Raw genomic sequence first — 15,222 nt, 5'->3', positions numbered from 1 at the left:
CCTTACAACTGCCTCTGTGCTCTAAACATGTGGATTTGTTTTTAAATATCTATATAAATTATGGTTCTGGTGTATATAAGTCCATCCAAAATTAATGGCTTTAGGTATAGTGGAGTTGTCAGGTCATTCTCCCAGTTTAAGCCATGGTAAATTTGATATGAAGTGTTTTCTCAGTAAGGAATAAGATGAATAAGCATTATTTCTTAAATATAACCATCTCTTAACTTTAGTTTTAAATTGTTTCCCTTTTTTATACTCCCCAGAGCCTGATGTCCAAACTCAGCAACAGATCAATTCCATATCTCTGTTAGTTAAATTTTCAAGAATTCTTTGGGTCAAGCTCAGATCTGTCATTTATGTTTGTGATTGTCCTTCAGAAAAGCTTCTATTCTTTAGGTCAATAAGTCAATGCCAAGGATGCCTCCATTTTGCTATCACCCCTATTTGTCTTGAAAGCTAATATGGCACTCAGAAAACTCCACTGCTATGCTGTTGGTAGCCTTAAGCCACATGAAGTGGCAGAAATTACATAAGGAGAATGAAGTGTAGACGAACCTTCAGCTGTCTCTTACATCACATGTGTGCAGAAAGTAAGCTTGAGTGTTGTGGAAAAGGGATTGAAAGACACTAGTCGGGAGTAATTTATCTTTCACTTAAGTGAAGCACAAGGTCATTCTTACAGGGCTAGGCTTTACCTGTTCTCTATTTTTTCTTTATTTTTAATATTTTGCACTGCTAACAATCAAATACATGTGCAAGGCAAGTGTTCTACTGCTGAGCTACACCCCCAGCCCCACATGTTCTTAGAAAATACACTTAGATATAGTGGTGATTCATTAAGCTGTCCTTTAAGAAGAAGGCCTTTTGTCTCATCAAAATAAATTTCTTTTCGGTAGAGAATTATGATTTGCCTAAAAAAAATAAACAAATGACTTGTTATGAAAAGGGTAGTTGATTCCAAAGTGATGAAAAAATCCAGTTTTTTAATCCTCTGTTCTTTTTCTGTTATAACAAACTGGTCTCCCCTAGTGTTACAGTTGTAGGCATCACTAGTTGACTTACATAAAAAGCATAAATTAAAAGAGCTAATATTCTGGGGATGGAACGATAGCACAGTGGTAGAGCATTAGCCTCACAAGTGGCTGACCCAGGACAGGCCTAGGTTCAATCCCCCCAAGCTGCCAGGAGCAATTTTTGAATGCAGAGCCAGTAGTAACCTGAGTGCCACAGGTTTTGACCCAAAAACCAAAAAAGAAAGAGAGAGACCTAATATTCAATTACAAAACAATTCAAAATACAGTGTGAATTTTTGAATACATAGTCATCATTAACATACAACCACAAACATCAAGCCCATCAACATTGAGATCCATTAAAAGTATAATTGTTATTTTACATGTAAGTTGTTTATTATGCTACACAAGTAAATTGGCATCCATAGAAAATATCCCCCTGTTCTCAATGCAAATGTTAATCGTCCTTCATGCCAAGAATAGTGCCTACTATACGTGACACTATTCACCATTAGCTGGGAAGCCTGAGTGCACTCTGAGTCTACACAGCACAAATGCCTCTCACATTTGACTGGTGACTAATGCTACTATGTCCAGCCTTCGCCCACTTGTGACAGCCTTTCCCAGCCTTCTGTGCTCATTACCCAGCTGTGTGGTGGAAGGAACAACTGTTTCCACAAGGACATCATTGTCCAATTTTAAAAAAGCACAGTTCCCTTTCAAAGCATGTTCCAGAACTGATTATCCTTTATTGGCTGAGTTCTTAAGAGTCCAGTTGGTATACTCATTTTGTTTGGGGCTTGTTTTCATTTTCACTCTCCTTCAACATTGTTGTTGCAGGAGCAGGGAAATGGGAAGGATGCCAGCAGGAAAGTTTAGGGGGCCAAGTTTTGTATTATCTCCTCTATTTTTACCAAATAAACATAAGTTAAAGCATACAATGGACTGTCATAAAAATTAGTCACCTGATAGAGCACCCTCTTTAATGTACTTGGAGAATAATGTAGGTTTTTTTTTTTAAATCACTCTGTTTTAATGTTGGATGCAGCACCAGGAAATGTAAAAGTGATTGAGGCTTGTTTGGTGTTGGAAGACCTGGGAGAGGGGCGGTTGTCACGGACAAGAGCACACATGATCGAATGAGGTACAAGAAGGAAAACCATTGGCATTTCCTCTGAATTTTTATAGCCCATCCTCTCCCATTTTTCTCTGCTTTGTACCATACATCTCTGACTCCAGAATAATGCATGCATATAAGTTCACAATAACAGTAGTTTTAACCTGATGGGTTCACAGTGAAAAACGTTTGAAAATCTGTGAGCATGAATGTAAGAAACTACATCAACCAAAGACATTACCATCAGCTAAGAGGTCATGTTCAGGAATTTAGCAACCAACAATTATTTTGTTAGCTAATATTTGAGGTTTTCTTTCTCACTAGCTGAAAGTAATATGACACCTAAAAGAACCAAACAAAGAACTGTTATTATGCACAACACATCCTTAGAGTTACAGAATTTCATAGTATAGCCAGAGTAGAAATGAAACAATAGCAAGGAAGAGAAAGAAGTGGCACCTTGGCACATATTGACAGCCAGAAATTGCCCTCCCTTGGTACAGAATACAAATTAATTATTATGATCAGCCTACAAAATATTATATAGAAAAGAGAACCTTATATGCTCTCTTTGCTCTAATATTGGAATAGAAGAATAGATCTTCTGATAATTTCATACTATAAACATAACTATAATTGGGAATAAAAATCTTTTTTTGGATGTGCCAGGGATCAAACCCCAAGCCTCATACATCCAAGGCATGCCTTCAACAAAATGAGCCACATCCTTAGTCCCTAACAAATATAGTTTGGTAGAAAATTCATTTCATCATAGGCCTAAAATTCCTGAATAATTAGAATAAATTAAATCTCATTGTTGCAGCAATGTGCTTCCTCATTAGGAATCTCAGAAGCTTCTTATATATGTCCTGTGATTTGCATGTGGTCTTCAACACTCTGCCAACTTACAGAAAACATTCATTCAAAATGCAAAATACAAAAGAACTGATTTGGGGCCAGGGTTCCAATGACTGGCCTGACACTTTGAAAGAAAATCTATCAGGAAGCTGACCTCTTCAAGTGCTTGCCTCCTCTTCTAAAGCAAGCCTCTTCTAGAAGAAGAAAAGCGAGGGTTTAAGAAAGAGCAACCAGAAGAGAATTGAGAAGGAGATGAAGAAGAGGGGAAAAAAGAGAAGAACACTAAGGTGCTTTCATATTTTCGCTTGCAACAGTAGCCCCACTTGACTTCCTTGCTATTCAACTGAGAAACATAATCAAGGAACTCAATTGAAAATTATAAAAGAAAATAAAGGTCTGTTTTTGTCTTGAATGTTGAGTCCTGTGTTGTTTTGACTGTGAGCACAGTGAATCAGATTAATAATGTGACTCCGCCCTGCACTCCCTCCTTGAAGATAAAAGGCCTCTTTGTCTAGTCTTACAATGTTAAGTACTTGATGGCATTTTGTGGTAGCTTGGCATCTCAGTTTTTCATCCTTCCTCATCCCACTGCTGTGTGTTGTGGTTTTGTATGTATACGGCATGTAGGGGTTGGGGGAGGGAGACTATATATATACAACTCTGACAGAAATCATACCCCCAATATTCTACTTGGACATGTTTCTGTGTTCCGTCTCATTGTGATTCCTTGTTCATATGTGCTGCCCAGAGATAATATCATCCTCAGTTCTTCTTACAGCAGTTCAACCAGATTCTTTGTAGAATTTGATTGTCTTTGCTCCCTCACCCATCCATCTTTAACAGCAGGAAGGAAAAATAGCATTTCGCTTTTATTTAATAGCTATGTTTGTCACTTTTACAGTAAATCTTGCTCTTCTGAAAGTAAGGTTACATTGAAACTTTACTTTTAAAAAAGTATCAGTCATCGCAATCAATGTTTCACAACTGAAAACTGGGGAGAAAGAAAACAAAGTCTATACTTCCTGGAGTTTTAAGTAACATAGAAGACAGCCATCTTAAAATAAATATTGCCTATGTGAAAATATCTATGCCTCCCTAAGACCTTAAACTAAGATCTGAATTCCCTTTCTCAATACTTTGGGTCACATGACATTTCAATTCATCATTCATCTTCTCAGCACGCCATTGCTCACCCCCCTTTGCTTTGCTAAATCACATCTAGCTGTGAAGGCATTCTGCCTGGGAGGCCAGAGTATGACCTTGACTAAATAATCCCTAGGACGCCTTTATGACCTATGATTTTATGAAATAACATTATGTTGCTCAAATGTAGCCTTGCTCTTTACAACTCCAATTAATTACTCTAAATGACCTTATGGTTTTGTGTCTTCCTGACTACAAAGCATTTTCAGTTAAAAATTCTGATCTCATTTTAATCTTATCCTTAACCTGTTCTTTTTTTAGACAGTTCTCCCTCTCCTTGCCCCTCAAAATTCTCAATATGTTGAAAACATTCAGAGAACATAGCAAAACAGAATTGAAAGAGGGATTTTCTTAAAAGATATTATGTAAGAAGATTTTTGTTTTAAGATTATAATTCTAATTTATATCTGTATTAGGACATTAAATTTCATCATAAAGGATTTAATGAAAGCATGTGCTAAAAGAATAAGGAAAATTCTAATGTAAGGACTCAATAATAATACTCTGCCATTAGTTGCTAACCTTAGGAGTAGAACCAAAATTAAATCAGATATTTAAATTCAGCTACTCCCTTTAATCTTGTAGATGATCCTTTCAAATTAAGGCGCTGTGGTACTTTTTACTAGGCACTTTTTACTAGGTAGTTTTTAACTAATTCTTTTTTGAGACTGCTATTTTTCAAAAGTCTCTCTCACAAATTTGTCAACACCAAATATTAAATACGCAGTTCAAATGATGGCTGAAAATATTGGCTGTACAAAATTCTTGTTAAAATGATGGCTTGTGGGTCCAGACTGCCCAGCTGCAGTTCTAGCTCTACCAGTTACCAACTATGGTCTTGAACAAAGTGTTTCCCTACCACAAACAAGAAATAGATCTACCCTTAGTGTTGTTATGAAGTGAGAATTATAAATCTTAGAAATTTACCCTACTACCTGGTACATATAAATGTTAATTAAGTATCATTATCTATTAAGAAGTCATCTTTTCTCCTTGGGATTTGATATTTTTGTTTGTTTGTTTGAAGACCACACTTGGTGGTACTCTGGGGCTACTCCTGGCTCACTGCTTAGGTGTCACTCCTAGCAGAACTCAGAGAACCATGTGGTGCTGGGGATTGAACTCAGGGCCCCCCCATATGCAAAGTATACAGCACAGCCCATTGAGCTAGCTTGCCAACTTTGTAAAAAATAGTAAAATGTATACCAAAAGCCCTAAAACAGTCCGACAAACCATAGTGGAATAAACATTCTATATTTGCTTCTGGCACCAATAGAATTATTCTTCTTCTAATAGGATTCTTTGGCTTCCTATTAAATAAAGCCTTAACCTATGACTTCATGCAAAATTCAAATTCATCTTTGTTTATCATTGTTGAGAAAGCTACAGCATTAGACTTCAGGCAATTAGTAAACAAGATGAAATTGAATTATTCATCTAGATCTAAGTTCCTTTCCTGAACCAGTCTCCAAATTTTCCTCGAATATTTAATTAAAGTATTGTCTTCATGTCTTACAAATGCTAAGTAGCTTGTCTTTGTACATGCCAGATTTTTATATTTGCATATAAACAAATACCCATATTTAATTTAATTCAAGCATCACTTATATCAATTTATGATCATTTAGTCTATTTATTACATGGCAGGCATATTTCAATGGCAGTCACATGAAACCTAATAATCCTCTGTGGCTCACTCTTTAGAAAGATTTTTATAATGAAATATACATTCAATGAATGCTATTCCATCTAACTATACTGTAGAAAAAATGTAAGATTCAGTTTATTCTGTAATGCTCAATCAGACATTAATTAGCACTTTTATGCTTAATGATAAGGATATTTGTTGATGTTTAAAATATTAAATTATGTGCAGGATTGTTTCTGTGTTGTGTTCCTTTCGTATTTGGATTCTTTTAACTTAATGAACTCAAGACATTTATTATAATTTGCTCTTAAGATATTATTGGGTTCATCAAAGCCTCCTATTATTTAATCAGTCTAAAACAATTGGCTGCTTGTAGCTAAACTTACTAAACATTAACAGCAGCTATGGTTTTGTTTCTTTTTTTAATGTAAAAGTATTTTCCCAGTCATTCATTAGCCTGTTTTTCAGGTGGTTTTTGTGGGGGGTTTTTTAAGTATATTTTTGGAGTGTCAACTATTTATTACACTGTATTCATAGATCTCTCTTTTTTGACATTGCAGGTGAAAGTAGGGAAGAACAGGAGTTAGGAAACTCATTGCAAGATTTATACAGGGCACTGGAACAAGCCAGTCTGTCACCAATGGGAGAACATCGCATTTCCACTAAGTTGGAATACAAGCTATCATTTATAAAGAGATGTAATGATCCTGTGATGAATGAAAAACTACACAGGCTGAGAATTCTCAAAAGCACTTTAAAGGTAAGATGTGGCATGAAAGAAGAGAATCCTTTCAAGACATTAATTTCTGAGCTCAGACTGAAATTTCTAAATCTTCTTGGTGAAGGAGTGCAAAATGAGGACAGAGGTGGGGGTTAAGAGCAGCTGAGGCCAAACTGCTTCTATAGCATCCTGAGTGTATTAGTGAAAGGAAACAATCTTCACTTTTACTTAACAATTCAAAGAACTGACTTCATGTTATGTAAAATGATACTAGGAGGAAACAGAATGCAATTTTTTATCAAATATACAGGGCTAGTGTAATTCCTCAGCTTTTTCTTTTCCTAAAAATAAACATGCCATGTAGAAAGAATTATTCTAGATAGCAAAAGAGCATAATCTCCATGAAGAATGCATTTGTTGGTGTTAAAATGATTTGGGATATGTCATGACTATTACCTGCAGGATATGCACTTAGAAAGAAGCCACAACACAACAGGGTCCATGTTAAAATGTTATCATCATTTTGTTTGTACTCACGTCTTACCTTCTAAAACATTTCTGAAACTCTGGACATTGTCTTCAGTCTTCTTCTTTTACCCACAGATTATGGTGGCGGTGGTAAGGGATTGAAAATAAAAAAGTAAGCCCCTTAATAAGTGCATAGCTATGAGGGCCCTGCACCCTTGAAACAAATCTAAGACATAAAGTAACTATTAGACTGAGGGTGTGACTCTGTAATTTCACAAACTAGGTCAAACAGTTCCTTTTGGAAATATTTCATATCCATAGTATGCAACTGAAGCTTCCTAATTTTAAAACAGAGATAAGTACTAAAATCAAAATATATGGGAGCCGGAGAGATAGCATGGAGGTAAGGTGTTTGCCTTGCATGCAAAAAGACTGTGGTTCAAATCCCAGCATCCCATATGGTCCCCCCGAGCCTACCAGGAGCAATTTCTGAGCAAAGAGCCAGGAGTAACCCCTGAGCATTGTTGGGTATGACCTCCCCAAAATCAAAATATATGATTTAATAACGTTTTGGGTAGCAAACAGTCAAGTTTTCTAGTAAATTAGCAGTCAGTTGGTATTGAAACAAATCTTTTTACAAATCTATGGGAAAACTTGTAGGACTTTTTCAAAGACCAGCATTTTTAAAAGAGGTTATAATATCATAATAATTCTGTTGACCAACCCTACCTCCAAGATATCCCTTCACACACACACATACACACAAATACACACACATTATGAAACTTCACTCCACCTGACCTCCCCCATTCAGAGTCAAGCAGCCTGATTTCAAGAGCAGAACACAGGCATTTTGGTACAGGTCAAGCCCAAATGTTTTTAAAGCTCTGGTCCTCATCTCTCTTTCTCAGTCCCTGATCCAAGCCTAGATACTCAATAGATACCTCCAAAAAGTATTTTTGTGGTAACAAAGAATCTGAGCTCCTGCTATATTCATTTCTATTGGTATTGATGACTCTCTAGGTATGTAGGGAGTGACATGTTTGACTTGTGACATGTTAACTTGGGCCAACAAACCTAATAAAATGTCACCATCAGGAAATTCCATGGATTAAAAAAGGAGCCATATAGAATAGTACAGAAATATTTAGTGAGAATCTCTCATTTGACACTACCAATTGGCCAAACAATACTGGGTATGTCTGTTTCCTAGAACTGGAATAAGCCCCTTGCTACTCAATACCTACCACTGCTGTTCCCTCCTGGCCTTAAAGGTCCAGACCAACTGCTTAGTTCCTCTCCCTCCCAAGTCTGACTGGTTCAGAAGTGTGCCTTCTTACCCTCCACTGAACCCTTCCTGAATTCCCTACCCATTCCTTGGGTTCATCTATGACAGTTCCCACAGTAAGAATGGCATATTTGTAGTAACAGCATGACATGACCTCTCAAGAAGACTGAGGATCTGACCCTATACCAGGAGAGAAAGAGAAGACAAAAATCACTCAGGATAGAATGTGGTTCATCTACTTCATGACAGCGATACAGTGGGGGACATTGATCAAGGAGAAAACACTTTTCTCCTAATAGTTGAAGAAAGACTTTAAGAGCTGAGAGACATTTGAACTGGATCATAATGAAGATTTCCAAAGGCAAAGATGGAAAATAGGAACAATAAGAAAATGGAATTATGTGGCAATCCAAGGCTAGAACATACAGTAAGACTTGAGTCTAAATGGCTAATAGTGAATAAATCAAAGCTGTATCTTATAGGCTTCTAAATCTTTTACTTTTCAATTGAAACTGGAATACAAGTTTGCCCCATCTTAACTATTGAATCCTTTTGCTTTTCAGGCCAGAGAAGGGGAAGTCGCCGTTATTGATAAAGTCCTAGACAATCCAGACCTGACATCTAAAGAATTCCAACAGTGGAAGCAAATGTACCTTGATCTTTTCTTGGATATCTGTCAAAACACCACCTCAAATGATCCATTAAGTATTTCTTCTGAAGTAGATGTAATCACCTCCTCTCTGACACACACTCATTCATACATTGAAACGCATGTGTAAGTGTATTCTGCCTTCAGGCCTGGTACCTTCATCTGGTACCTTCTGGTCCTTTGAACAAATATATAAGGTAGTTTTTCTATCAGTGTGTGGGACACTTGACAAACTATACTTCAATATTACCAAACTATATGAAACAAACCATATATGGTCATAATTCTGCTGTCTTTAACGAGCATTTGTATATTTTATATGCAGTTAGTGCTCAGCTTATGTTTACCATGTGCAAAATCAACTGTCCTTAATGACTAAAAATTAACTTTTGCAAACAATTCTGAAGACTGGCTGTCTTCAAGCAGTCAAACAACAAAAAGGCAGTTTTCTATCTAAGGTCATCTTTTCTCCCTTTAAGTTAATTTTATAACAGACTTCAAAAGGAAATCACATTTTTTCAGACGCAGATATCCTTGTGGGTGGGAAAGAATTTAAACCTTTTTTATATTTATTAAAATGATCTAAGAATTTTCGTAAACATTGCACAAAGTTTAATGCTGTAGTTTTATTTTTGTGAAATGTAGATGCGCACACAAGAGTTAAGCAAACTAGAAAAGCATCACCATAAGAAAAGTTCAGGTACCTAGTATTCGTCTTAATAGTCTATTAACTTGTGAAAGCTGGTTAATGGAAATACTATTCCAAATCGTAATGGGGGCACTTAATGGTGTATCAGGGCAAAGCTTTGTAAGATGTTTTTGTAACTAAGACCAAAACTGAAGATAGAGCTGCTTTATTTTCTTGGTTTAAATCTTCCTTTATTTTTGTAGTGATGAAATACTGATTGTGTACAGAGGAATTTGAGAGTGGTTTTTAAGAAAAAAAAAAACACACTTAACTCACCCAGAGAGGCAGCTAACAGATAATCTAGTATATAATTTCAGCCCCAACTCATGTTTTCAAACTCCAACTCTTAGCGAAACTACAAGGTATCAACTGAAACTAATCAAGTTCACAATTTTCACCCTTGTCCATTGATGAAACGCATGTAATTTCATCAGGCAGGGAAGTCAAATATTTTCAGTTATGGGTAGGTATGATACAATTTAAAAAACACTGTTGATAAACAGAGATGGGCCACTCTCCTGAGAAGTAGAGCATGGTGGTCATTCAGAGATCCCTTACGCTCAATTCTCTGGGAGAAAGCAATGGTAGAGGTTTTGCATTGCTTCATGAATTGTTCCATAGGGTGGATAAAGTCTCTGAAAAAGTCCTCTTCATATTTCCATGCATAAGCATCTCATTTTTTGAAAGTGATCACAGCATGATAATGACTGTGCTGCTTCTTAGTGTCTGGCTGCATTACATACAAGTCACAATTTGCTGTTTTGTTAAGGAGGCAGAGCAGCCCTCCATGATTATTCTATATCCTAAAAACTACTTCTAATCAGCTTTATACTGTTGCCTGTACAGCTCAGTGAATGTACTTTCATCTCTAAGAGTTCCAATATACACCAGTGAATATTTTTGCTGTAGAGGAGAAGGTGAAAACTCCACAGCGGGGAACTTTTTCTTTGCTTTTGAAAACACCATTGATTCACTATCGTTTTGCAGACTTTGCACAACTGTACAGGAGAGTGGCCTTTCTACAGCACATTTTCAGTAATCCTATATTTAGTCAAATGGATGCGAAATCATGTATTCATGTTTGTATGGAATTTTGAGTCCAGTGTAATATTTTTATCATTTAAAAATTCTATTTGTAAAAAAAAACATTTATTTACTGCATGGATATTAACACACATTCAATTTGTGGGATTTTGTATATGTAAAACAACAACAAAACAAAACAAAAACCTCTTGTCCTAAAATGAAGTGTGCTTGTTCCAGCTGTTTAGACTTGCTGATGTTTACTAGACCAAATGTGTGCTTTCACTTAAAATGTCTGTACCTGATGGGTGTACTACGGGCACGGTGGCCAGGCCAGGCCCTGTAGCCGTCCCTATATGTGGGCCATGATGGAGAGCCTAGCCGTGTCGCTTCTAAGCAGCTTTTTACCTTTGTAAAGTCATCTCTGTGATTTTAAATGGTAAAAATTAAACTAATGAAATTTTAAAAAAGACTCGTGGCTAGCCTAGCATGAAAGAGACCTTTTAACACTATATAGCTGTACATTTGATTGCATTGGTTTCAAATCTAGAGAGGGGCAGCACTATAAACTCAAGTCAAATAAATTCAGCTCTGACTGAAATATCAGAAAGCACCTACTTTATTCACGCAGGGTCCTCACTACATTTCTTTGTGACCCAGTCACACAACAATCATCTTTTCCCCTCCTAATCCCAGTGCCTCCTTCTAATTTTACCCCATTGGTGGCACCAACCCAAAGCTGCACCTATTCAGTATATGAAGCCACATTCTCAGACACCCCCAACCGAGCTGAATTCCTCTTGATCCATGCAAACTTTACCTTTCATTCGATTTTCATCTACTCTTCCTTTTCTCCCTGATACTTTGGGGGAGGCAAGAGGTACAGAGGAGAAGAGACTAGCCAAAAATAAGGCTTTTTCTTTCTACACCTGTTACCCTAAGGTAGAATGAATATTTTAAAAAGCATGAAAGAAATAGTCTTTGTTTGCTTTTGTTAGATATATTTAGCCAGAGAACCTTATGTTGAAGGCCAAGGGTTGCTTTCATGGGAATTCATTTTTAAAGGCAAAAAAGAATGTCATCCTTATACTCAGATTTATACACAAACTTTGTGCGTTTTGATGAAACTCCAAGCTTATGAGCTGCCTACAGCTGGAGCAAAAGCAGACTAGTAGTAAAGATGAGGGACAAAAATCCCTTAACTTGTGAGTTTTCTGCCCTTTCCCTTCCCCACAAAAAAGGGGTGAAAGTGCTTTCCTATGAGACTTTCCATTTCAGTTGTATTATTTTACCCATCAGAGCAGACCCAGAAAGGCTGCTCTGAATCCCCTTGTAATGAGTTCCTGCAGTCTACCCCTGGCACTTTCCCTCTGCTCTTTGTTTAGATAATGCCACCCTTTCAGTCTTCTGCAGCCTTTATAAATAAGTATCATCTGTGTTTTGTGTGTAGCATCTTGTAGAACTTTGGTTTTGGCCTTTTTTGCTTGTTTGGCACAAAAATCATCCCTATCTAGCTCCTAGGGAATCCCCTTCATACGGGAAAACAGGTCCTGTTTTTGTTCTGAGAAGACATCTCTTGCCCCCACCTGAGTCTTTAGAAACCTCCAACTCTGAAACCATTCCTTTTGCCTTTGATCTGACCCCCTCTCCGCTTCTCTCTTTCCGGGGCATCCTTTGCCTCCTTAACCTTCAGGACCTACTTTGCTCCCTGAGTTCTGGGCTGAGGAAGAGCCCAGGTGTAGCTTGGTCTGTCCGCCTGGTCAAATGCCCCTTTATTTCCTGCCACTCCAAGCTGGCACTAGCCTAGGACGTCCAGCACCAAATCAGGCCCTTCTGCCTCCCAGTCCCTCTCATCCCCACCCTCAGCCAGCTGCAGCACCGCACACTGCAGGCCACTCCAGGCCCAGGGCAGCGCGCAGCTGATGTCCTCCCAGCGGTCCAAGTCGAGGTCGTAGCCCACCACATTGCGGGTGGGCACCTGGCGCGAGTCTCGCCATTTGAGGCCGCCCAACAACAGCACGGTCTCCTCCACCACCGCCAGCCCATAGCAGAACCGGTCGTAGGGGAGCGGCCGCAGCCGAGTCCACTGATCAGTGCTCGGGTCATAGCGCTCTATCTCTGAGAAAGGCTCATAGCGTCCGAGAAAGGCGAACACCGCACCGCGCAGCGCCGCCATCTGATGCCCAAAGCGGCCGGTGCTCATTGGGGCTCTCTTGCTCCACGCGTGCTCCCCGGGACCCAGGGCGTACAGGTCCCGGAGGCTGCTCGAGCCGCCCTCGCCGCCTCCCCCGGCCTTGCCCCCGGAGATGTAGACCAGGCCGCGCTCCCCGACGGCGCCCGCATGGCCGTGCAGCGCCCGCGGCAGCGCTGCCACCTCGGTCCAGCGGTCCCAGCGCAGGTCGTATCTTTCCACCGCGGCCAGCGCCTCGCCGCCCGCGCCCAGGCCCCCCACGGCCAGGAGCCCTTCGGCCACTGCGCCACACCAGAAGTGGGCGCGAGCTTCCCGCATAGCGGGCACCGCCGTCCAGGCGTGAAAGCGCGGGTCGTAGCGGTGCACTTGGGCGCTGACCGCTCGCGGGCCCCCGGCCCCCGGTGTGGACTCCCCGCCCAGCACGAACAGAAAATTGCCCACGACGCACACGCAGTGGCCCAGCAGTGGCGCGGGCAGCTGCGTGAGGCTGTGCCAACGATGGTTGTACACGTCGAAGGCCACCACGTCGCGGGTGAGCTCCCACTCCTCCTCCCTGACTTCCTCCTCTTCCTCTTCCTCCTCCTCCTCTCCTCCCTCCCGGGCCTCCTGGGGCTCTACTGCCGCGCCCCTTCCCCTGGCTGCCCGAGGCTGCGGGGCCACCACTTCCTCCACCACCATCTCCCGAGCTCTGCGCCCCCCGATCAAGAGAATGCGGGTTTGGGGGCTCCGCACTCTCGTCTGCTCTCCCTGGAGGAGCGGCTGTCGGGAAGGCGCCGTGTGGTAGTTGAGGGCCTGGATGATAAGGCATTTGATCCGGGTGGGCAACGCCAGGCCGCTGCCGGAGTAGACGCTCCGCAGCACGGGCGCAGGCACCAGGCCGAAGCGAATGCGCGCGAGCAGCTCATTGCAGTGGGGCAGGCGTTCCGCCTTTGGCTCCTGCTTGAGCCAGGCGAGTGCCAGGCCCAGGAGCTGGGCCTCGGGCACCCGCGCCACGTCGGGAGCACCCAAAACCACCTTTAAGGAAGAAGGGTTGAGTTCCAGCAGCCCGGTGGGGCTGCTGCAGCCGGGGCCCTGCGCTATTAGATCCCGCAGGTGATGGATGATGCAGCGTTCGGCCGCGCCCAGGGCGTGCGCCAGGCCAAAGCGCGCGGCCACGTTAGCTGCGAAGCAACCGTTGTCCGGGGCCAGCTGGCGCTCCAGGTAACGGCCACACAGCCCCAGCGCCTCGGTAACCTGCAGGTAGCTGGCCGCCTCCAGTGTGTCCTCCAAGGTCTCCAGGGATAGTGGCAGCCAAGCGGTGTAGATAAAGTCCAGCAGGCGCTGCAGGGCGGCAGCCGAGGGCACGTGCAGGTGGATCACTCGCTCGCGGGACTCGCGGGTGTGGCTCTTGAACAGGGCTTTGAAGTAGTCGCTGGAGCACGCGAGAAGCGAGCGGTGCGCTGGGAACTCGATGCCCTGGGCCTCCAGTGTCACGTCGCACAGGAAGCCCTCTGCGCGCAGGGCCTGGTAGCCCGTAAGCAGTGCAGCGCCGTGGGCTTTGCAGTAAGACAGGAAGTAACTCATGGTGCCCGGGGCTGGCACCAGCAAGGCACAACTGGAGACATCCCCTGGCATGGCACAGAATCCCCAGGCTCCCCACAGAGCCCCTAGTTAGTTAAGTGTCCATCTCAGTCTGCTCAGCTTCAAGCCTAATGCTACCCCCTTCCAGGACAGCAGATCGCCCCCACGTCATTCTGAGCCCATTGGTCGCCAATGGTTTCCAGAGGCCCCTAGGACGGGAGGCCACGGAGGATGGAGTGTCCCGTGGGGTGCAAGCTTTGGCTTCGGAAACTGTTTAGCGAACTGTCCCCAAACTCCCTCCTGGTCCCAGTTTGGGGAGTCCCCAATGGCTTTCCAGGGCTGTGGGTGGCCACACACCTGGAAATATCGAGCCAGGGCACCTGCTGGATTTCCGACGGTCCCGAGGTGCAGAAGCGGCCTGGCTCCAAGCGGCCGGGAAGTGCAGGGAGAGGAGCGCTGACCTCCCCGGGGTGGACGAGGAGGAAGGTTCTGCGGGGATCTGCGAGGCCGGGGACAACTGGCCGCGGGGCAGGGGGGTGAGCGTGTTCAGAGCTGAGGATCACATCAAAGCCTAGGGGATTAGAGAAGGGGGGCCACGGGTTAGCGAGGCGGGTCGGAGGCGTGATTGGGCGCCGCACATAACATGCTCCTAGCTCACCGGGACAGGAATAGCGCACGGCCTCGGACTCCGGGCGCCCCGCCCCGCCCCGCGCCACCCGAGGGCCAAGGGCCGGAGGGAGGCAGCGACTCTCCCGGGAGCCAACTCCAGCGGGGCGCCCAAATGGGCGCCCTCTC

The 15,222-nt window shown here is 42.5% G+C and overlaps 2 protein-coding genes across 3 annotated transcripts in view; one reads left to right on the top strand and one right to left on the bottom strand.

Moving 5' to 3' along the window:
* CNKSR2 (connector enhancer of kinase suppressor of Ras 2) overlaps positions 1 to 11,277 on the top strand; it is a 298,808-nt gene extending 287,531 nt beyond the window's left edge. For both annotated transcript variants that reach the window (XM_049766782.1, XM_049766781.1), the window contains 2 exons: positions 6,400 to 6,599; positions 8,880 to 11,277. In XM_049766782.1, the coding sequence (XP_049622739.1) occupies positions 6,400 to 6,599; positions 8,880 to 9,095 (416 nt within the window). In that variant the 3' untranslated portion in view covers positions 9,096 to 11,277. The remainder of the gene's footprint in view (positions 1 to 6,399; positions 6,600 to 8,879) is intronic.
* Positions 11,278 to 12,474: 1,197 nt separating this feature from the next.
* KLHL34 (kelch like family member 34) lies at positions 12,475 to 14,430 on the bottom strand. The gene has a single exon (XM_049767446.1). The coding sequence runs from the start codon at positions 14,428 to 14,430 to the stop codon at positions 12,475 to 12,477; it is 1,956 nt and encodes a 651-aa protein (XP_049623403.1).
* Between the last annotated feature and the right edge of the window lie 792 nt (positions 14,431 to 15,222).

This window comes from Suncus etruscus, chromosome X, assembly GCF_024139225.1.
Source record: "Suncus etruscus isolate mSunEtr1 chromosome X, mSunEtr1.pri.cur, whole genome shotgun sequence".
Taxonomy (NCBI): domain Eukaryota; kingdom Metazoa; phylum Chordata; class Mammalia; order Eulipotyphla; family Soricidae; genus Suncus; species Suncus etruscus.
This window is presented reverse-complemented; position numbering and strand designations above follow the sequence as displayed.